This window comes from Vicia villosa, linkage group LG6 (assembly GCF_029867415.1).
Source record: "Vicia villosa cultivar HV-30 ecotype Madison, WI linkage group LG6, Vvil1.0, whole genome shotgun sequence".
In the NCBI taxonomy this organism is placed as follows: domain Eukaryota; kingdom Viridiplantae; phylum Streptophyta; class Magnoliopsida; order Fabales; family Fabaceae; genus Vicia; species Vicia villosa.
In genome coordinates, this window is record NC_081185.1 from 37,353,494 (window position 1) to 37,373,348 (window position 19,855).

The 19,855-nt window shown below is 31.7% G+C and overlaps 2 protein-coding genes and 1 long non-coding RNA gene across 5 annotated transcripts; 1 reads left to right on the forward strand and 2 right to left on the reverse strand.

The window, feature by feature from the left end:
* Positions 1–5,501: 5,501 nt before the first annotated feature.
* LOC131609116 (F-box/FBD/LRR-repeat protein At3g26920-like) lies at positions 5,502–6,167 on the reverse strand. The gene is made up of 2 exons (XM_058880771.1): positions 6,026–6,167; positions 5,502–5,942 (listed from the first exon to the last, which is right to left on the reverse strand). The coding sequence occupies exons 1-2, from the start codon at positions 6,164–6,166 to the stop codon at positions 5,649–5,651; spliced, it is 435 nt and encodes a 144-aa protein (XP_058736754.1). The 5' UTR covers position 6,167; the 3' UTR covers positions 5,502–5,648.
* Positions 6,168–6,246: 79 nt separating this feature from the next.
* On the reverse strand, positions 6,247–6,990 carry LOC131613543 (F-box/LRR-repeat protein At4g14103-like). The gene has a single exon (XM_058885202.1). It carries the CDS (start codon positions 6,988–6,990, stop codon positions 6,247–6,249), a length of 744 nt encoding a protein of 247 aa, XP_058741185.1.
* Positions 6,991–12,829: 5,839 nt separating this feature from the next.
* On the forward strand, positions 12,830–16,232 carry LOC131611454 (uncharacterized). Of its 3 annotated transcripts, XR_009286912.1 has the most exons (7): positions 12,830–12,943; positions 13,061–13,512; positions 13,601–14,102; positions 14,329–14,591; positions 15,212–15,273; positions 15,369–15,417; positions 15,929–16,232. It is a non-coding gene; the product is annotated as an uncharacterized LOC131611454 (long non-coding RNA). The 3 variants fall into 3 exon arrangements; XR_009286910.1 differs by having other exon boundaries at positions 12,836–13,512; XR_009286911.1 differs by having other exon boundaries at positions 12,836–13,512; positions 13,601–13,735.
* The last annotated feature ends 3,623 nt before the right edge of the window (positions 16,233–19,855 follow it).

Sequence of the window (19,855 nt, forward strand, 5' to 3'; positions counted from 1 at the left end):
ACATGAAAACATATTTCAGAAGGGAGTAAAGTTTGAAGAACACCAACCTCTCCCTGTCCAAATTGGGGAAGCCCTTATCCCAGATATTTCAAGTCACCCCCATTTTGTGACGTTTTATGGTTATTATTTCTTCAGGTAGCTGAATGAATGCTTAGAATTAAATGTGATTTTCATGTAAACTAAGCATTTATCATAAGGTGGCTTAGTTTTGGTGGTAGATTAACTCTTTTGAAGTCCGTTCTAGGAAGCTTACTTATTTTTACCCTTTATTTTTATAAGACTCCGAAGAAGGTTATTCGCAAGATTAACAAGATTCAAAACAACTTTCTTTGGAGTGGGGTGGAGGATAAAAGGAGTATTCATTGGGTGTGTTGGGACGACTTGTGTCGGCCGGTTGAAGGGGGAAGTCTTGGATTAAGGAGGTTGGAGGATTTTAATTTGGCTCTTCTATTAAATTGGAGATGGAGGATTTTGGTAGGTTCAAACTATTTAGTATGATGTGTTGAAAGCGCGTTACAGAGATATAAAGCTTCGGGTAGCCGGTAAAGGAGGAAGTTTATCTATTCATAGTTCCAAGTCTATTTGGTGGTCGGACATTCTTTTTTTTAGAGAAGAGTATTCCAGAGGATTTTATTGATGATAATATTATTTTTCGTGTCGGTGATGGTTTCTCTATTTCATTTTGGCATTCTTTTTTGTTGATGGAGGGAATTATTAAGTCGTCGTTTCCTTCTCTTTTTGCTATTTCTTGTTTACAGGATGTCTCCATTGCCGGTATGGGAGGATGGATCGACAGGGTTTGGCATTGGAGCGATTTTGGTATTATGTTTTTGCCGGTTTCGAAACACGGGGCAGCAGTGCAGCTGCTGTTTTTGCTGCGGCAGTAGGCCGGCCCATCGCCTGGCCGTGTTCCCGACGTGCCTTTTTGGAAGCTTTCGGAGCAGAATTGCTTTATGATTTCTTCGTGTTACGAAGCTCTTTGTACAAGGTACGTTAACTACGGTCCTCCTAATCGCTTCGACTTTGTCTTGGACTTTATTTGGAAGATTGAAGTTTCATTAAAAATCAAAGCTTTTGGATGGAGGTGTTTCCTAACTAGAATTCCTACAAAAGATTTGCTTGCTTTTCGATGTATCTCTTTTTCTCCTCCAAATTTATGTTGTGTTTTCTGTGATGATTTTGGTGAATCTTCTACCCATTCTCTTCTTTTATATCGTATGGCGGATGAGGTTTGGATGGATATTGCTAGGTGGATAGGGATGTCGGATTACAAAGCGTGTGATTTTAAAGAAAGTTTTTGGAGATGGCATTCATTTTGTAATTATAAGAAAGTAAAAAAAGGGAAGTTGGGGTGTGTTTGGTTGACAACTCTTTGGAGTTTGTGGATGTATAGGAATGGTATTATTTTCAAGAGTTTTCTTTTGAACACCCGGGATGTGGTTTGGGGAGTTAAAGCGTTAGTTTGGAGGTGGGCGTTCATTGGGAATATTTCTCAGGTCAATTGTAACTTTTATGAGTTTGACAAAAACCCTTTGTTTTACTTAAGTTAGGTTTCAATTGATGGACAATTTTCCACCGCGGTTTGGGCCTTTTCTTTGTAATCTCAAATTGAGAACTTTTGTTCTATTAATATATCTTGCTTAAAAAAAAATTAAGGTTAGAGTCAACACACTCTACAAAGAAGCCAAATCTGCAAGTTAAAAGTTGGACGCGACATATTCCTAAATAAAGAGAAGATTTGCATACTAGTCACATAAGTAGTTGAAAGAGACAGCATTTTCTTTAAGCCACAATGTTATGGTTAGTAGGATAATTTTCTCATTAAATATCACATTTTAAAAATTTATTTTATACATCTAATAAATTAAAACTAACTTTATCTATTTTATTTTTCTTTATTTTTTATGTATTTTTTAAACTGGTAATTTTTTTTTTCAAAGAGGGCAGAGCCATATATATATATATATATATATATATATATATATATATATATATATATATATATATATATATATATATATATATATATATAAAAGAAAAAGGAAGAAGGTATAAAAATGAGGGGGCAAGAACCTGACCTCAAACCTATCTAATTCTGTAATTAGGTAAACCTAATTTGTTTCTATTGTAGTCCAGCTCAGCATCTTTGTGGACAACATTCCACCAAGTAAAACTAGAAACCTTTAAACCTAAGTTAGATAATTTATCTGCACAACGGTTACCTTCCCGAAAAATGTGAGAAGCAAAAAAAATTAAAACTGGTAATTCGACTTCTCGTATTCATATTTATTTTTTTTTAGAATAATTTAAAAAAAATGATAAAATCCTCTTAACCGAACTTTGATGATACGAGATAGTAGTAACAACAAAAAAGTGAAAATTAGCGTTTTAAATTAAAAAATGTAGGGTTAAGTATGATATTGGTCCCTATAAATATTTTAAATTTCATTTTTAATTCCTATTAAAAAATGACATATTTTGATTCCCACAAAATTATTATGTACGTAGTTTTAGTCCCTACTGTTAAACTGATGTGCATTTTTGAATGATTATTTTACAGACATGTTAAGAACATTATAAAAAGTTCCTCGAAAAAAAAAGAATTCGAAATTTGATTTCTAAGTCGAGATTTTTTCATTATTTGTATCATTATCTTTGAAATTTTAAAAAAATTTATATTTAATTTTTCTCATTTTAAAAAATTGTAAAATTTGGTAAAGAAATATTTTATAATATTTTAAACATTTATGAAAAAATTATTCAAAAACTTAAAATTTTAAAGGTAATTAAACAGTATTCAAAATTTTAAAAAATAGTTGATATTAAAATTGCATACATAAAATTTTTATAGGAACTAAAATCTGTTAATTTTTTTAATATGGATTAGAAACAAAATTTAAGATATTTATACGGATAATGTATAGGGTATGTTTTTGTAGGAAACAATTGTTATTTGACTTTGTTGTTGGTGTTTGAATATGTTTGGGCTGATTTTACTGCTTTCAAGTTGTTTTGCTGTCATTCTCAAGATGTGACTAGGGGTGGCAAAACGGGCCGCCCGCCCAGCCTTATGCTCGCCTAAAAACGAGCGGGGCGGGCATGCCCGCCAAGTAAAATGGGCATGAAAGTCATGCCCGCCCCGTCAAGATGGCAGGCTGGCAGGCGGCGGGCTTACCCGCCTATTTTTATTTATATATTTTTAATAGATTAATAGGTTTTTTTTACTTTTTAATTAAACTTTTCACTTATTTTTTAAAACAATTTTTTATAAAAGCAACTTTTTAACAAATTTACTTAAAAAAATATTACATATATTTATAAATAAATGTATAAAATAAACCATCAAAAATTAAAATTACTAGAATTAACTAAAAAAAGAGTGAGTTTTGGAGGAGAGGTGGGTTTTGGCGGGCGGCGGGCTTTGGCGAGGCGAGTATGGCGGGCGGCGGGTTTTTGCGGGGCGAGCTTTGGCGAGCGGCGGGCCTAAAATCCCAACCCAACCCGCCATTTTTTTGCGGGTGGCGGGCCGGCCCGGCGGTCCACGGCCCATTTTGCCACCCCTAGATGTGACACAATATTAGTTTAGGTGTTTTAGCTTTTGAACTGATTTTGACCCTGTTGGTAGATTGAGTATTGTATTTTCAGGCATGTCTTATGCCTTGTTTTTGATTTTATTAATTAATTTTTGCCTTTTGAAAAAAAACATTACGAAAACAACAATTTAGATTTAATTTGAATAAAAATAAAAGTTTTGTTAGCCTAAGTTTTAAGTCACATGTTTAGGAATCATCAAATAAAAACTACATCTCTTGAATTTGTCTTTTTTTAATTTATTTTTAACACGTGGATGACTGCTGCAGCAGAACATGGATTGAAGCACATTCACATCCACTTGTCTTGGATTTTCTATCAACTTGGTTTCATTTTTAGTTTAAGGCTAAAGTTTGAAGGACAAAGTGTATCGGTGAGGAGTTGGGATCCTGATTACAAATGTAGAAGCAGAAGCTTATCCAAGTTGGTTGGGGCAAACATTTCGAACTTAGATGATTTTAATATTTCTTTTGACGTCTTTTCAAGTGTTTGTGCTTAAAAGAGGTATGTATTTTTCTATTATCATACTTTAATATGTTTTCAAGATTGTTCTAAATTCGGTTGTACTAGTAGATGCAAATGCCACAATGATGACTTGTATGTTGCACGAACACATTTCAGCAAACGTGTGTCTGGTATCTGACATATGTCACTACACGACACGAACACACTTGATTACCTTTAATTTAATTTTGAACTGCCCATGGATCAATTTTTCGTCCGTTCATTTACTCTTTTTCCCTATTTCTTACATATTTTCCTGAAACATGCAGATGTATTCATCTTCCAGTATTTTCCAATTTAACTAGGGTTGAAGTTGTAACGGTTTATTGGAAGTTGGTATTTGGGGTGTTTGAGAATTTTCCCCAGCTTTAAGAATTGTTTCTTGGGAAGCTATAGATTTTAGTATCAGAAGACATTTTATGGTATTGTCCCAAGTGTTGTTCCTGAATGCCTTTCTTTACCGTTTAAAAAGTGCACTGTTATGACTTACATAGGTGAAAAATACGGAAAAAGAGTTTGTAAAATATATTGTGGAGAACTCAACATCTATACAGGAGATGGTAATGCACAGTTGCACACTCTGACTTCGTTGGATCCGCAAAGAAGGTATGAATTGCAAAACGAACTAGAAAATGATTGTAACAACAGTAGCTAGCAGTAGGCATAATCAGAAGCTTTAATGGTCAGTTTTTGTCGGATTTTCTTTCAATTCAAAGTTGCTAATCAAGCGACTGGCTAGTGCAAGTCTTAGATATACAATTCCCTCATACACTATTTCATGAAACATATAACCATGATAACAAAAATATAATACAAAAATATAATGCAAAAGCAGTGGTCTCTCTTAACTTGAAAGAAATTCAAAACAAGCTTCCGCGCAATTGCGATGAGAATGAAATTATGTGGACCTCTTACTACTTGAAGTTTGCCTGGCAAGTTACCAACAGTTGGATCCTGGGGAAAAAAATTATGAGGCAACAAAGGACTTATTTTGGAGATTGTATTGTAGTGACAGTTTGCCGTTAATCCAGCAACAGTTTTCTGGGTTTGCAATAGTTTGTCCTTTGTTGGAGCGGTTTCAACAAAGTTAGTTGGAGAGTTTGGTTAGCAGCGGTTTCTCTCTGGTTTGGAGATTTGCTCTGAGATAGGAGTATTTAACTCTAGGTTACCTCTTGCATTCTGTTATTTTCCATTGTATTGTAGTGCCTTTGTACTATCAAATATAATAAACTCACATAACAGTAGAAAATGAGCAAACAACCCAAATATATATTCTAAATGACAAGGTTAATGGTACTTAAAAAATATATATTCTAAATAAATATTTGAGGCACACAAACCATATAGATGCGCAAACAAACCAAAGATACTCCATAACAGTAGAAAATGCAGAAACAACCCAAGAACACTAACAAAATCAAACAAAACTCCAAAACACAAGACAACAAAGTTCTAGTTCAACCCACCTAATCTAACAGTTGCATGGTAAAAGCTTGCGAAATGACAGGAAGAATAGAGTAAATGCAACTTGCATGGAATAATAGAGTAACTAACTACAATTTACATGGAACATGATAAACTGTTAGTTTACACGTTGATGAAGCCCTTGGGCATGATTGTAATAGTCTTTCTATTTCAGGCTGTCCACCATTCCAGATTTTCATTGTTTGTAAAACTGCTGCATTCTTCAAAATATACTTTGCTAGCAAAAGCTCACCTTGTAGGCCTAAGAAGCTCAAAAGATGGCAAGTTTTAAGGTGCAACGAAAGGCACTGTGAAACAAAATCAGGGTCCACCCAATTTTCTCTGTCATCTTTTCTCGTCCATCTGTCCTTATCTTTGCCCGCCTGTTAATAATGCAAATAACATAAAATTATAAAGCATAAAGGTGTGCTATGAAAAGATAATTAAGATATGATCCGGAACAAACCTCGTTAAGTTTAAGTGTTTGAAGGTTAGGAGAGTGTTTGAGAAGTTGAATTAAGAAACGCCAACGGTAATTGAAGGAGTTAAGATCCAGGGAGGTCAAATTATGAAAGGTAGGAAGTACATGATTATTATAGGAATCCATCTAGAATAGGTAGAAAGCAAAATGTTAGAAATCATGGTAAGACTCCCTGAAGCAAAAACAATTAAACAAAGATGATATAATCAAACCTTAGCCATTGAAATGGAAAGAGAATGAACATTATGAAGTGGTTCCAATGGAAAGCGATAATTCGGCGAATCAAGACTTGCTCGGGTCAAGTTAGTTAAGGTAAGTCTTTTCCATTGTTCACTGTTTAGAGAGTCCTCAGAATTGAACCCCAATAAATAAGATACTAATAAATCCTCAAGATTGGGACATCCAGCTAGAAACATCATAAAACCATCATTTCTTGGGAAAAATATAAATCGTAAGTTAAGAGTTTTGAGCGAGGGAAGATCAACAGAAGGAAAAGTAAAGTTTATACTGAAAAAAAGAAGATGAAGAGAAACAAGAGTTTTGCAAGTAAGAATGGTATTAGGCAAATCAGGCACGCCCGGTGAGCTTAGCATTAGAAAGAGATCAAGATTCTCAACACCGCGTTCTACCAAAAAGTTGATCCATTTGTAAAAACTGTGAATGCCAAGATTGTTATCTTCATTATAATGGTATATAAGAGAGATTTTGAAAGCCTTAATGGGAAGTGCGGAAACTCGTGAGAGTAAAACGTAGTAGATGAAATCGGTAACGCGAAAATTGGCGTTTTGGTCTGTTAATACAGTGTTGGTGAAGTTCAAAACGGGAACAGAACGCCAGAGATGCTTCCACCTCGTTGAGAGAATGCTTGTGGCAACTGCGTCTTTGGTTTGGAGAAAGGAGAGAATGTGACATACAACTTCGTCTGGGAGAGCGCTTAGTATATCCGCCATTGAAGAAAAACGAAAAACAATGATCCTTAGAAAATAATAAGCACCGGAATTTATAGGTGTTGATACAAAATTAAATAACAATCATATCAATATCATTAAATTTAATAAATTATGATTTTATTTATATATAAGGAATAATCTGATATAAATTTAATAATATCATTAAATTTAATAAATTATTAGCTTATCCATTTCCTCAAATGACTAGGAAAGGAGCAGTCTGTAGTCTGTGACAGTGTATTAAATGGGGTAAATCTGTAATTAAGTTAATCAACTTTCAAATTCAATAAAATCAAAAAATAAACCGGAATAGTTAGGATATGTTTGCAGGAAAATTCTTAGGTACGTGGAATGAAGTTGAAGAATGTATGTTATCACAGGTGGATCCACATACTAGATGATGGGGCGCTGGCCCCCATTAGACTTTTGTTTTTATATGTATTGATTTTATTTATGCTTAGCATTTTAATTATTTAATAACTCCATTGCATTTAATTTATTAATTATACGACACAAATCAGATTTATATACGAAAGGTAGCTTACTAATATATAGATTCATATTTAAAAGATAATATATATTTTTGTCCTAGAAGTTCTTAATAAGTTAGTTAGGTTAAATATTATAAAATAATTATTTTCAAATATACATGTTTTTATTTTAACATATTTTTTATAGATTACTTAAAATAAAAAATATTTTTCTTTCAAATTTTAAAATCTCGAGTTATTCTTCATTTAAAAAAATGTGATTCTAAATATTTTATTATCAGATAAGGATGATGCATCTGATTCTAAATATTTTAATATTTCATAAAGACAAATGTATTTTTTAATAACCAAAGTGTTTACTCTCAATTTTAAACAAATTTTATTATTTTTTTAGTAAAATAAAATTTTGTTCTATTCACTTAAAGAATATTAAAAAATTTACAGTAATAATTATATTAATTAATTAAATTAAAAAGTAAAATAGATAAATAATCTCTCATTTTTAAGACTTTTTAATTAATTTTTTTTTTAATTTTTTTTTTGATTTTTTTAATTCACCACAAGATTATTATGTACTCATTATTAATTTTTTATTTTTTTAACATAGTTTATATATTATTTTGTACTATATTTTGAAATTAACTAATTTTATTATTTAGTTTAAGTGAATAGAATATAATTTAATTTAAAGAAAATAAAAATAAGAGTAAAATTTCTTTGGAAATAAAAATAAACTATTATTTTATTAAAGATTTGTAATTTTCTTAAGAAATATTTAGAATCTTGCTTTTATTATTAAAATGAAGAATTACTGGAGTTTTGAAAAAAATTTAAAAATATATTTTATTTTATGACAAGAAGGTATTATGATTTGATAAAATTAAAGTTATTTGTAACCAAAATTGGAAGAGACTATTTTTTAGGAAGAATCATGTTAATACATAGATTCTGGTTTAAATACATATCACATAAATGTAGACTTAACCATTGATTTTAAATCGTATGGTTGTTATTAAAAATTCTCAATTCTCATAATAACCAAAGTTCTCATTTGATACGTCCATATATATATATATATATATATATATATATATATATATATATATATATATATATATATATATATTTATTGGGGACGACTCAAATGAAAATACTTGGTTATTATGAGAAATGAGAATAATGAATCACGACCTTTAAATTTTGATTTGTTGATTTTAATGAACTGATTTGGTTTCTCTTTCTACGTTGATTTAAAATAAATATTAAGGTTCATAGAAAAAGAAACCAATCCAATTCATTAAAATCAACAAATCAAAATTTAATGGTCGTGATTCATTGTTCTCATTTCTCATAATAACCAAGTGTTCTCACTTGAGTCGTCCCCATATATATATTAGGGGTGATCGTATCCGAACCAATCCAAAAGCAAAACCGCAAATCGAACCAATCCAAACCGAAACCGCAAAAAACCGCGTTTGGTTTGGATGATTTTGGATGGTTTTTGGACTGAACCGCACGGTTTGGTTTGGTTTGCGGTTTTTATTTCACGAAACCGAACGGAACCGAACCAAACCGCATATTTAACTTAAGTTTTAAATTTTTATAATTAATTTATTATCTTTCCAAATTCAATTGAACATAGCCACATCTAACGTTTTGAATTTTAATAATTAATTTATTAACTTAAGTTTTGGCATAATCCACTTGGTTTTTGTATTTTATATATATATATATATATATATATATATATATATATATATATATATATATATATATATATATATATATATATATATATATATATATAATTCTCTCATGTCTAATATATGTATTTCATTTATAATGTATTTTTAGTTCTCTATTGTTCTTGTAATATAATTTCTTTTGTATGGTATAATATCATATATTATATTGACATTGAATTACTTTCCTTTTTCCTTTTATTTCAGTATATTTTTATTTTATAGTGTAAACCGCAGTCAACCGAACCGATCCTAACCGCATTGGTTTGGTTTGGTTTGGTTTGGATGACTTTTTAAAAATCAACCGAACCAAACCGAACCGCATGCATTTTTATCTCGTGGTTAGGATGACTTTTATGCCCAAAACCGAACCAAACCATACCGCGAACACCCCTAATATATATATATATATATATATATATATATATATATATATATATATATATATATATATATATATATATATATATAAGTTACACCAACAATTACACTACTTTTTAATTTTAATCTAACGATTAGAAACTCGCATGATTCTTACTGAAGATAACTTCCTCCACTGTTGATAATAAAATAAAAACACGATTCTTTTTAATATTTTTTAAGAAAACCTTATATATCTAAAAATTTCTCATAAATCTTAATGTAAAATAGCATAATTTTTATTAAAAATAGTTTATTCTTATTTATAAACAAACTTTAATTTTTTTCAATTTCCTTTATAAATAAATAACACAAGAGTCTACTCTTAAAAATGAATTTTAATATTATTTATAATTAGTTTAAGAACATCACAAAAAAATTAATTTTTTTATCCATAAACAGTTCTATTTTAGTTTTTAATTTTTAATTAGTTTTTTTCTTAAAGTTTAAACAAAGTCCTCATTATTTTCTTCAATTTTACTTAAATTTAGTTTTATATTTATAATGCTCGTTATTTTCATTATTTTAATTAGTTTCTTTTAGTTTTTAAACAAAGTATTCGTGTTTGGGATTAGGCTGACACTCGGCCTAAAACACAGTCTGACGCCCAATCCGAGGCTACTTGGCGAAAGGCCCAAATAGCACCTGCCAGAAGACAAGGCCAACAAGGTTATCCGAGCAGTAGTTGTCATGGGAAGGTGGTCCCTCGTGTAACACCCCATTAATACCCCAAAAGAAATAAGCATATAATCAGAGAATAAGCATGCATATAATTCAAAAGGGCGTCACATCGACATTTTCAAAAACTAAAAGCTTTTAAAAAAAACGACATCATTTATCCACAATATACAATACACCTGATCATTCCAAATAACACCTAAACATTTAATTACAATTCATATAGAATATGCATTCACAACGGAAAGTACTAAAAATACTCATGTATTTCATAAAATGATTCATGTCCCATACCATGATCATAACTCAATAACACTCTCAATATAAAATAAACCATAATCAGAATATTTGGCTTAAAGCCTCTCAAACAACAAGTAGCCAGATAAACAGGTTCACAAGTTGTAACATGATATATAACCAAATAGAAACATGAGTTCAACACGCCTAGTCTACCCAGTGTTACATGACCAGAGCATTGACTCGCTACTTAATCATCAAACAAACTCGGAAGCTCTCCGACTAAATCTCGTACGAACTACTAATCGCCAGAACCTGCATGTCGCCAAACGAGGGCAACATTAAAACAAAAGGGTAAGAATACGAATCACTATGAAGAAAATATAATAAGATACAATGATTCAATCAACAATTATAGGAATTCATCACACTTATATAACCATGTAAATCATACTAACCAACATTTATTTCACATGTTACAAGCATACATCAAAACTCAAGGAGTATAATATTAAATTCCAATACTATATTCCCAAATAATACACATAACTATAATTATCACATAATCATATATTTTACCAAGTCATGTGTCCAAACATCACCAAATCCAATTATCACATCTCATGTACACATAAAAATCACATAAATGCATATACTCAAACATCACATAACCTCAATGTGACTCAATGCAAAACATGTGACTCAATGCATGTGGTACCCAATGTGGACTCAAAGTTCCACCGCTTCCAATTCATATAGAATCTAGCCACGCTTCAGATCCGGACAAGATCGAAGCCACCAAATGTAACATATAGTTTACCGCTTTCCGAATTCACTCTAGAATCCAAGCCGCTTCCGATCCGGACAAGATCAAAGCCACTGCACATGTTTCCAATTAAGGATCAACGTAATCCACGTCTATTTCCATTCAAGGATCACCGTCTAATACCATGTGAACCCACAGTTTCACTGCTTCCACAATAAAGCCGACTATGCCATGAATGAATGTACAATTACCAACCAATTATATATGCAATTAAGATCATCTCTACCATCTTAACATTCCGCATATCACAATAATTCAACTCGATGAATTATCCACCAATTGTACACAACATTCACAACACATACATATCATTCACATATAAAAGGCCAATTAATCAATTACGATTCACAAAATCCAATTAACACTAGTATCCATACTATCTCATGTTAATTATCATTTTTGCCAATTATACATGAACAGACACTTTCCACATCAAGCAATTAATCATTAGAATTAATGCTATCCAACTACTCATAGAGAATCAATATTAGCACAACATCATGGCATATACATATATTCATTCTCAACATAAACATATTCAAGCCAAAACACAATTACGGACAAATTCCCAAAATACCATAATTTACCGATACACCGAATAATTTATCCAAGTCCAAGTATATTCCAATTAAATAGTCTTATCGAGATTAATTCAACTATTAATTTAATTAACCAATTAATAATCACACTATATTAATTTAATTCACTTCTATTTCTTCTCCATTTCCAATTTTTAGCATTCTATTGCTCAAGACCATTTTTTTTATTGAAAAGAATATCGTGCTAGCTTTCTAACGCTTCGAACGGAGACTCAAACGGAGTTACGGTTCAAAAGATATGAATTGTTAAAGTTTCAACAAAAAACAATACCGACATCATACACTGACAACTCTAAACATGTCAGAATAACACAAAACAATTAAAAGTATGACTCTTAATAACTCAACAACTCAGACAATTTATTGTCAACTCTAACAACTCTATTAACAACTCTATTGACAATTCTATTAAATTATTATAATTATTTATAAAGAATATTTAAATCAAACACAATTTCGGTCGATTTGTAAAATATCACAATTTCAACAAAATAACACCACCACGTTATTCTAGTAATTAAACTTAGCTACCACGTAATTTTTCATCAAATTCCGAACAACTAATTATACCGCTTAATTCTGCTATTCGGTCAAACGGGACTGTTTTGAATTACATTTTGTTCTACTACTGTTTCACACTTTATTTTCTACTATTTCCAATTAGATATTTTTAGTCGCAAAGGAAAACCGCGGCCTTATAATTTTCACTTCAAACTGTGGCCCAACCCTAAAATAATTTATCCCTCCAAAATTTCCCTTTTTTTTTTTTGTTTTCCCTCTCATAATTATTTTCTTTTATAATTTTTTTAGATTAAAAAATTAAAAGAAAAATTGAAAAGATAAATACACAAACCCTAAAATCAATCAAGCTCTCTCTTCTTTCTCTTTCCCAAACACATGGTGCCGCTCCTTCTCCTCCAATCTTCTCTCGGCGTTTACACATGCCGGTGAAATGACGACGTACGCTGGCATCATGAACAAGCGACGAACACCGAACACCAATTTACACCGATTCAACCGATTTGAGTTTCAGAAAACTGTTTCTTTCACGAACTGATTCTTGTGTTTGTTTTTCAGGAACTGAAAGCTAGTTGGAGACTTGCTTTGACGGACAATTATTGGTTTTTTAAGATCTGCGTTTGGAACTGTTGGTGGTGGTGGTGGTGGCATTTTTGTTCCTATGCTTACTCTTATTATCGGTTTCGATACAAAGTCTGCTGCAGCTCTTTCCAAATGTAAGAATTCAAACCATATCATTGTCCATTTTTAAATTGCAAAAATGTCTTCAACCCTTCATTCAAATTGCAATCCGGTGAAACACCACACCATCGTTTCTCCACCACTATTTTCCATATGTCATTCTCTTTTCTCACATATATGGATTGCTGAAACAAAACAACATCCATTGTTCTCTCTTTTTGCAACATCCGTTAACAATCGAACGAGACAGCGGTCGTTCCGATCTTTGTTCTTTGATTGTCCAGATTCACGCTTCTCCTCTCCTAACAACAACTGGTTATTAAATTCTGGTGAGTCCTTAACCTTTAATTTCTTCTAAATGTGAAAATACCAAAAATGATTTCAAAACCCTAATCTCCTATTTTACCCCAATATTAGAGAGAGTCTGAAGTGAGCGGGAAATATCTGCATTTGAAGCTTAGAAGAAGTTCAAGGATGGGAAAGAGGTTTTTAATGGTTGACAACTCTTGTTATCTTGTATCACGCGTTGGGATAACGTTTCCCTTCACTAAGGTCTTGTCGGTATTAATATTAGTTGCGTAGCTTCTGATCGAGACAACTTTCCCCTCAATGTTTTTCTAAGTTTTTGTACTTTTTGTTCTGATTTCTGTTTAAAATTTATATAATCTATGCTGTGTTCAAATTATGCGGTTTCATAGATCCGTTATCTTGTCAATGCTTGTATTGGACGTTGAAGGATGTTTCTATACATGGGAAAACATATGAGATATGAATATGAAGTTCTAATATCTTTTAGAAATTATTTATTAATTATTTATGTTTTTTTGTTGTTTTTTTTAATTTATGAGATTGTTGGTCATAAGGTGCAACTCGGTCATGGAGATACCATTCAACATTTCAACATGATAGGTTAATAATGGTATTTGAACAAGTTTATTGTTGTCAGATTCTTCTTATTGTAGAGGATATTATATTTTATTGAATGCTTAATTGGCATCATTTAATTATTTAATGGAGTTAAATTTCCCTTTTGGTTCTGCTATACTTCAATGCAATCCACCAATGTTTAAGCATGTTTTTCTTTTTTGTGTTAATTAATTGCTAATATAAAAGATTTAGCCAAAAGTTTGCTTAATTTGTTACAGGTCAGTGAAAGTTGTTACTTGTGAGTCATTGAACAATATTGTTAGGATAATCAATGGAGTATCATCACTTTTGCTGGCATTAGTTCCTGCAAATGCAAAAATACTTGAAGGTATTCATGGTTGGGAACTCATACCTACTTTTCTAGGACCATATTTTTCGCATTGGATGGAGAAGACTTTTTCATTATTGCAAGAACATATCTTGGGAAATTTTGCGGTTTGGTTTCCAGAGAACATGTCAACAAGAACATATCATCGCGTCAGTAAGTTCTCAAAACGAATCTCATTAATCAATTTCAACTATAGATTGTAAAAACTTTTTATTCAAATATCATTTAAACACACTCTCTTTCCACGGTTAGAGAAGCTAGATTTATTTTATATGTTGTACTTTTTGTCTTTGTTATTTTTTAAGCAGTAGCCCGAGTTGAATGTGCTGGAATAGAGTTACTTGTGTTTATGAATGCGATAATCTGTCATGTTTTGTATAATTGGTTGTAATGTGTGAGACGGTTCTTGATTGGTAGTTTCTTAGCCTGAGTTGAATGAGTCATACCTTAACTTCTTGTGTCGGCAATTCTTAGGTCAGGCTCGGAACCGACTTAATAAGTTGTTTTTAACCTACTTAACAAGCGTTTTTTCCACTAGTGCCGACGAAAGATGTTCCGATATTGGATTATGATTTAGCTCTTCTTTTTCAACCTATGCTTATGTTTGGTATCATTGTTGGTGTTGCTCTTAGTGTTGTTTTTCCTTACTGGCTCATCACTGTCCTTATCATTATTCTCTTCATAGGTAGGTTTTCTTACTTTTTCTTGCTTTCATTTAATCACTTTTTAGTTTAAGTTCAAAAAATTGAAATATTGACTGTTTTTTCTGATAGGAACTTCTTTAAGGTCTTTCTTTAAAGGAACTGAGATGTGCAAAGAAGAAACTCTTCTCAAAGTAAAAGTTTCTTTCTATTTTATGGAAAGAATACTTATACCAAAATGTTGATTATGTATACTCAGTGGTTTTTTCTTCGATTTTGTTAATTGCAGAAATAAATGGCTCAAGCGCAAACAAATTTTGTTAATTCTCGTGGCGAACGTAAGAAAATTTTACTTATTTCAACTTTGTGTTGGATTCATTAGGTGTATTGTATTAGTGTTTTCCAATGAATCTGGATCAATATTTGGTAACTTTATTTCCTGAATTATGCAGTTCTAATTGACACGGAATATGATCCATTGGTACCTAGAGAAGAGAAGACACCAATGGTATTAAAACTTCTTAGTTTATACAAACTTATACAAACTTATACCAACGTGGTATGTCACTGGAAGTGAACTAGAGTCCTTGTCATTGTAAGTAACTATGAATAGTTTTTTTTATTTTCTCTGTTAAATTTTACTGAGTTCAGCTAGGTCATATTCAAATGGATTATAAAACACATATTGTCAACAAAACATTCACAGATTCAGGTTGTTTCAAAATTGTGTTTTCATTCTATTGTACCCGTAGATTGATTGGTTAATGATGATGATGCATAGTGATAATGTTTATGTATAATACCTCAATTTCTATACGACTAATCTTATCTTATGTTTGCATCATTCAGACCTCAATTTCTATAATACCTCATTCAAGCCAAGTCTGCCAAAGGATTTTCAGGCGACTACTCTGCTATAGCATCATTCAGACCTTGTCGCTTTTGCATCTGAGTCGGCAACCAACATAAGGACTATAGCATCATTCTGTCACTGTTCTTGACAATTTCAGTTTTCTTGAAATTGAATATTGACTTCTGATATGCATGTAATGTATATAGATAAGACACTAATGTGTTATGGTTTAGGAATGGTTTGAATTGAAAGGGTGGTTGCAGGAAATTTATGAAAGAATATTGCAAAGCATCTTAATTTGATGATTTAATATAATTTTGACACAGGGAATGATTCTTATATAGAGAACTTTAGCTTTCTTCAAATATATATATATATATATATATATATATATATATATATATATATATATATATATATATATATATATATATATATATATATATATATATATGATACATAAATAAACCGTGGCAAGATTAATGGTTTAGAATGCATAAAATATAACCACGGTTTTAAATCTGCGGTCATAACCAAACCGTGGCTATACCTTGAACCAAAACTGTATGCTAAACGTTAAATTGAAACTGTGGTTTTACCATATGGCCACAATTCTGTAATCATGGCAAATATAAACCGTGGCCTTAATCAAACTACCAAAACCGTGGCCTATAAAAGCCACAGATGTCAAAAAAACGTGGTATATACCAAAAAACCGTGGACTATACTTTAGGCCACGCCCGCATATCCCACAGTTGGATTTTCGTGGCCAAACCGTGGCCTCGGCGTTACGCCACGGTTATTTTACATATAGCCTCGGTTTCTTGGCCGTGGCAGGAGACCTTTTTTTTGTAGTGATAGTAACCTCTAAAATCCTAACCTTCTCTTACTATATCACTTATGTCAATTGGGCTTAACCCACTAATCCATCCATTATGTTTCTATCACTTAGGCCCATTTAGTTATATATCTCTAATAACTAAATTAAGTCAAACAACACAAACACTCACATAATTAAGTACTTAAATAATTATTATATCACATAATAACTAAATAAATAATTAATTATTAAAAACACCAAATAATATAATTACTAATATAATTAATAAAAATATTAATTAAAATCAGGATGTTACAACTCTCTCCCACTTAGAATATTTTCGTCCTTGAAAATACAATCGACACAACCATCTCATCGCCAAAACTACACTTACTCTCTCCAGACTCACACGAACACAAAGGCGTTCCACACCTTCGACCATACAAAGCTTCAAAATACAAGCTCTCAAAAGATCCTCAAGCTACTGAATCGTCTTCTCCGTTTGACCATCAGCTTGCGGATGATAAACAGAACTCAAACACAACTTAATAATCAAAGCACTCTGCAAAACTTTCCAAAATCTAGAAGTAAACTTTGGATCTCTATCAGAAACAACACTCGACGAAATACCATGCCAACTCACAATCTTTTCAAAATACAACATTGCAAGTCTCTCCATCGGATAAGAGGAGTGCTAGCAACACTCTCTTTTGAACACTCTCTCAAGCACTCACTTTCTTATTGGTTGAAACATGTGTGGGCCCCTCATTTTGAAAATAGGTCTCACATAAAATAGTAGGACCCACACATGTTTCAACCAATAAGAAAGTGAGTGTTTGAGAGAGTGTTCAAAAGAGAGTGTTGCTAGCATTTCTCATCGGATAATCCATGCTTATCGGAATAGAGTGAGCAAAGTTCGTCAATCCGAAATTGCCTCACAATTACTCGATGTCCTCGACAAAACCAAAACAAATTCCATAGAAATGCTATCCCACTTCCACTCAGGAATGGACAACGGTTGCATCAAACCAGACAGTTTCTGATGTTCAATCTTTGACTTCTGACAAGTAAAACACGAATACACAAATTCCGCAATATCCTTCTTCATACCTCGCCACCAAAATAACTTTATCAAGTCTTGATACATCTTAGTAGAACCAGGATAATTACTCAACCACTTCGATGCCCTTCATAAAAATTCTCTTTTTCAAATCCGAAACATCAGGAGTACAAATTCAATCACGACATCTCATGACACCGTTCTCATCAATCCGAAAATTATCACCTTATCCTCGATCAATCAATGTCATCTTGTCAACCAATTTCAAATCTGATTTCTGACCTTCTCTAATCTCATAAAGAATACCACAAGTAAGCTTCAACATACCAAACTCAAATCTCGAAATTATTCCAACAATTCCAATTCTTGAATCATCAACATAGACATATGCAATTATTTCCTACTCAATGCATTGGCTACAACGTTCGCTTCTATCGGATGGTAATTCAAACTAAAATCCTAGTCCTTCAAGAATTCCAACCATCTTCTCTGTCTCATATTCAACTCTTTCTGACCAAGCAAATACTTCAAACTCCTGTAGTAACTATACACATCGAATCTCGATCCAAATAAGCAGTGCCTTCAAAGTTTTAAAACAAAAACAACGACGGCCAACTCAAAATCTTGCATCAGATAATTCCTCTAATGAATCTTAAGTTGCCTTGAAGCATAAGCTACAACTTGTCCTTTTTGCTTCAACACAAAGCCTTGCAAAACCTTCCTTCTTCTTAACCAACAAAAACAGATGCACCTCACAACGACACACTCGAACGAATCAACCTCTCCTCAAACAAATCTTCAAGTTGACTCTTCAACTCTTTCAACATCAGAAGCAGGCATCCTATATGGAGCCATCGATACAGGACTAGTTCCAGGAACTAAATCGATCGAAAACTCAACTTTTCTTTCCGGCGGTAAATCACTTACATCTTCAGGAAACACTTATGCAAATGCGCCAACTATCGACAATTCCTCAATCGTTCTTTCCTCATGAACATCCAAAGTTGCAAACAACCTAAACAACATCGCACCTAGAGGGGTCAAAAAAGCCCAAAATTGTAAAGCCCTAACAATTAGGCCCCTATAAGGCCCCTCTTTTTTAGGCCATTTACTAAATAAATAATTTTTTGGCCCCATATTTCAAAGCCCCTTTATATTTTTGTTTTTTATGGCTAAGTAAGGGCCTCAAATTATAATTTGCTTGAAACTAAATAGTTTGAAACAGATATTTTCGGGAAAAAAAAAGTCTTTTTGTCGAAAATATAAAAATTGACTTTTCGAAAAAAATAACCGTTTTATTTTTGAAAATAAAAAAGTCGACTTTTTCCGGAAAAAAATTGATTTTTTTCGAAAATACAAAAAGATGATTTTTCGAAAAAGATTTTTTAATCGAAAAATCGATTTTTTTCAAAAAAGTAAAAAGTTGACTTTATGGAAAATATCGATTTTTTCGAAACTGTAAAGACTCGACTTTTCTTAAGAAAAAAATTTTTAATCGAAAATATAAAAAGTTGCCTTTTTTCGAAAAAATCAATTTTTTATCAAAAATATAAAAAGTTGACTTTTTCGAAAAAAAAACCAATTTTTGTCGAAAATATAAAAAATTGACTTTTCCATAAATAAATTTGATTTTTTTGTCGAAAATACAAGAAGTCGATTTTCCGATTAAAAAACGTTTTTTTTCAAAAATATAAAAAGGTTGAATTTTGTGAAAATAAAATAATTAATTTTGTTTATTAAAAATAAAATTAAAAAAATCATTTTTTTAGTGAAAAATTAAAAAGTTAATTTTTTATCAAAAATATTTTGTGAAAAAGTTTGGGCCTTGAGGCCTTACTTCAAAGGGGCCTTTATTTTTTAGGACCTATTTATTTTTGGGCTCATTTACTTTTAAAAATTTAAGCCCTTTATATTTTTAGGGCTTTAAATATTAGACCCTAGCCCTTTAAATTGACACCTGTATTTATGGGCCATGCTACGGACCATCTGATAGGGGGGTGTAATTGGAATGGTTTGGACCGGTTTTTGGTCAAAAAAAGGTCT

What these genes read in the sequence shown, in the direction of transcription:
- LOC131613543 (XM_058885202.1), bottom strand. Translation starts at nt 6,990, where the DNA reads ATGGCGGATATACTAAGCGCTCTCCCAGACGAAGTTGTATGTCACATT.
- LOC131609116 (XM_058880771.1), bottom strand. Translation starts at nt 6,166, where the DNA reads ATGGATTCCTATAATAATCATGTACTTCCTACCTTTCATAATTTGACC. An exon ending in AAACACTTAAACTTAACGAG is followed by an intron (nt 5,943 to 6,025) that starts GTTTGTTCCGGA and finishes CATTATTAACAG; the next exon opens with GCGGGCAAAGATAAGGACAG.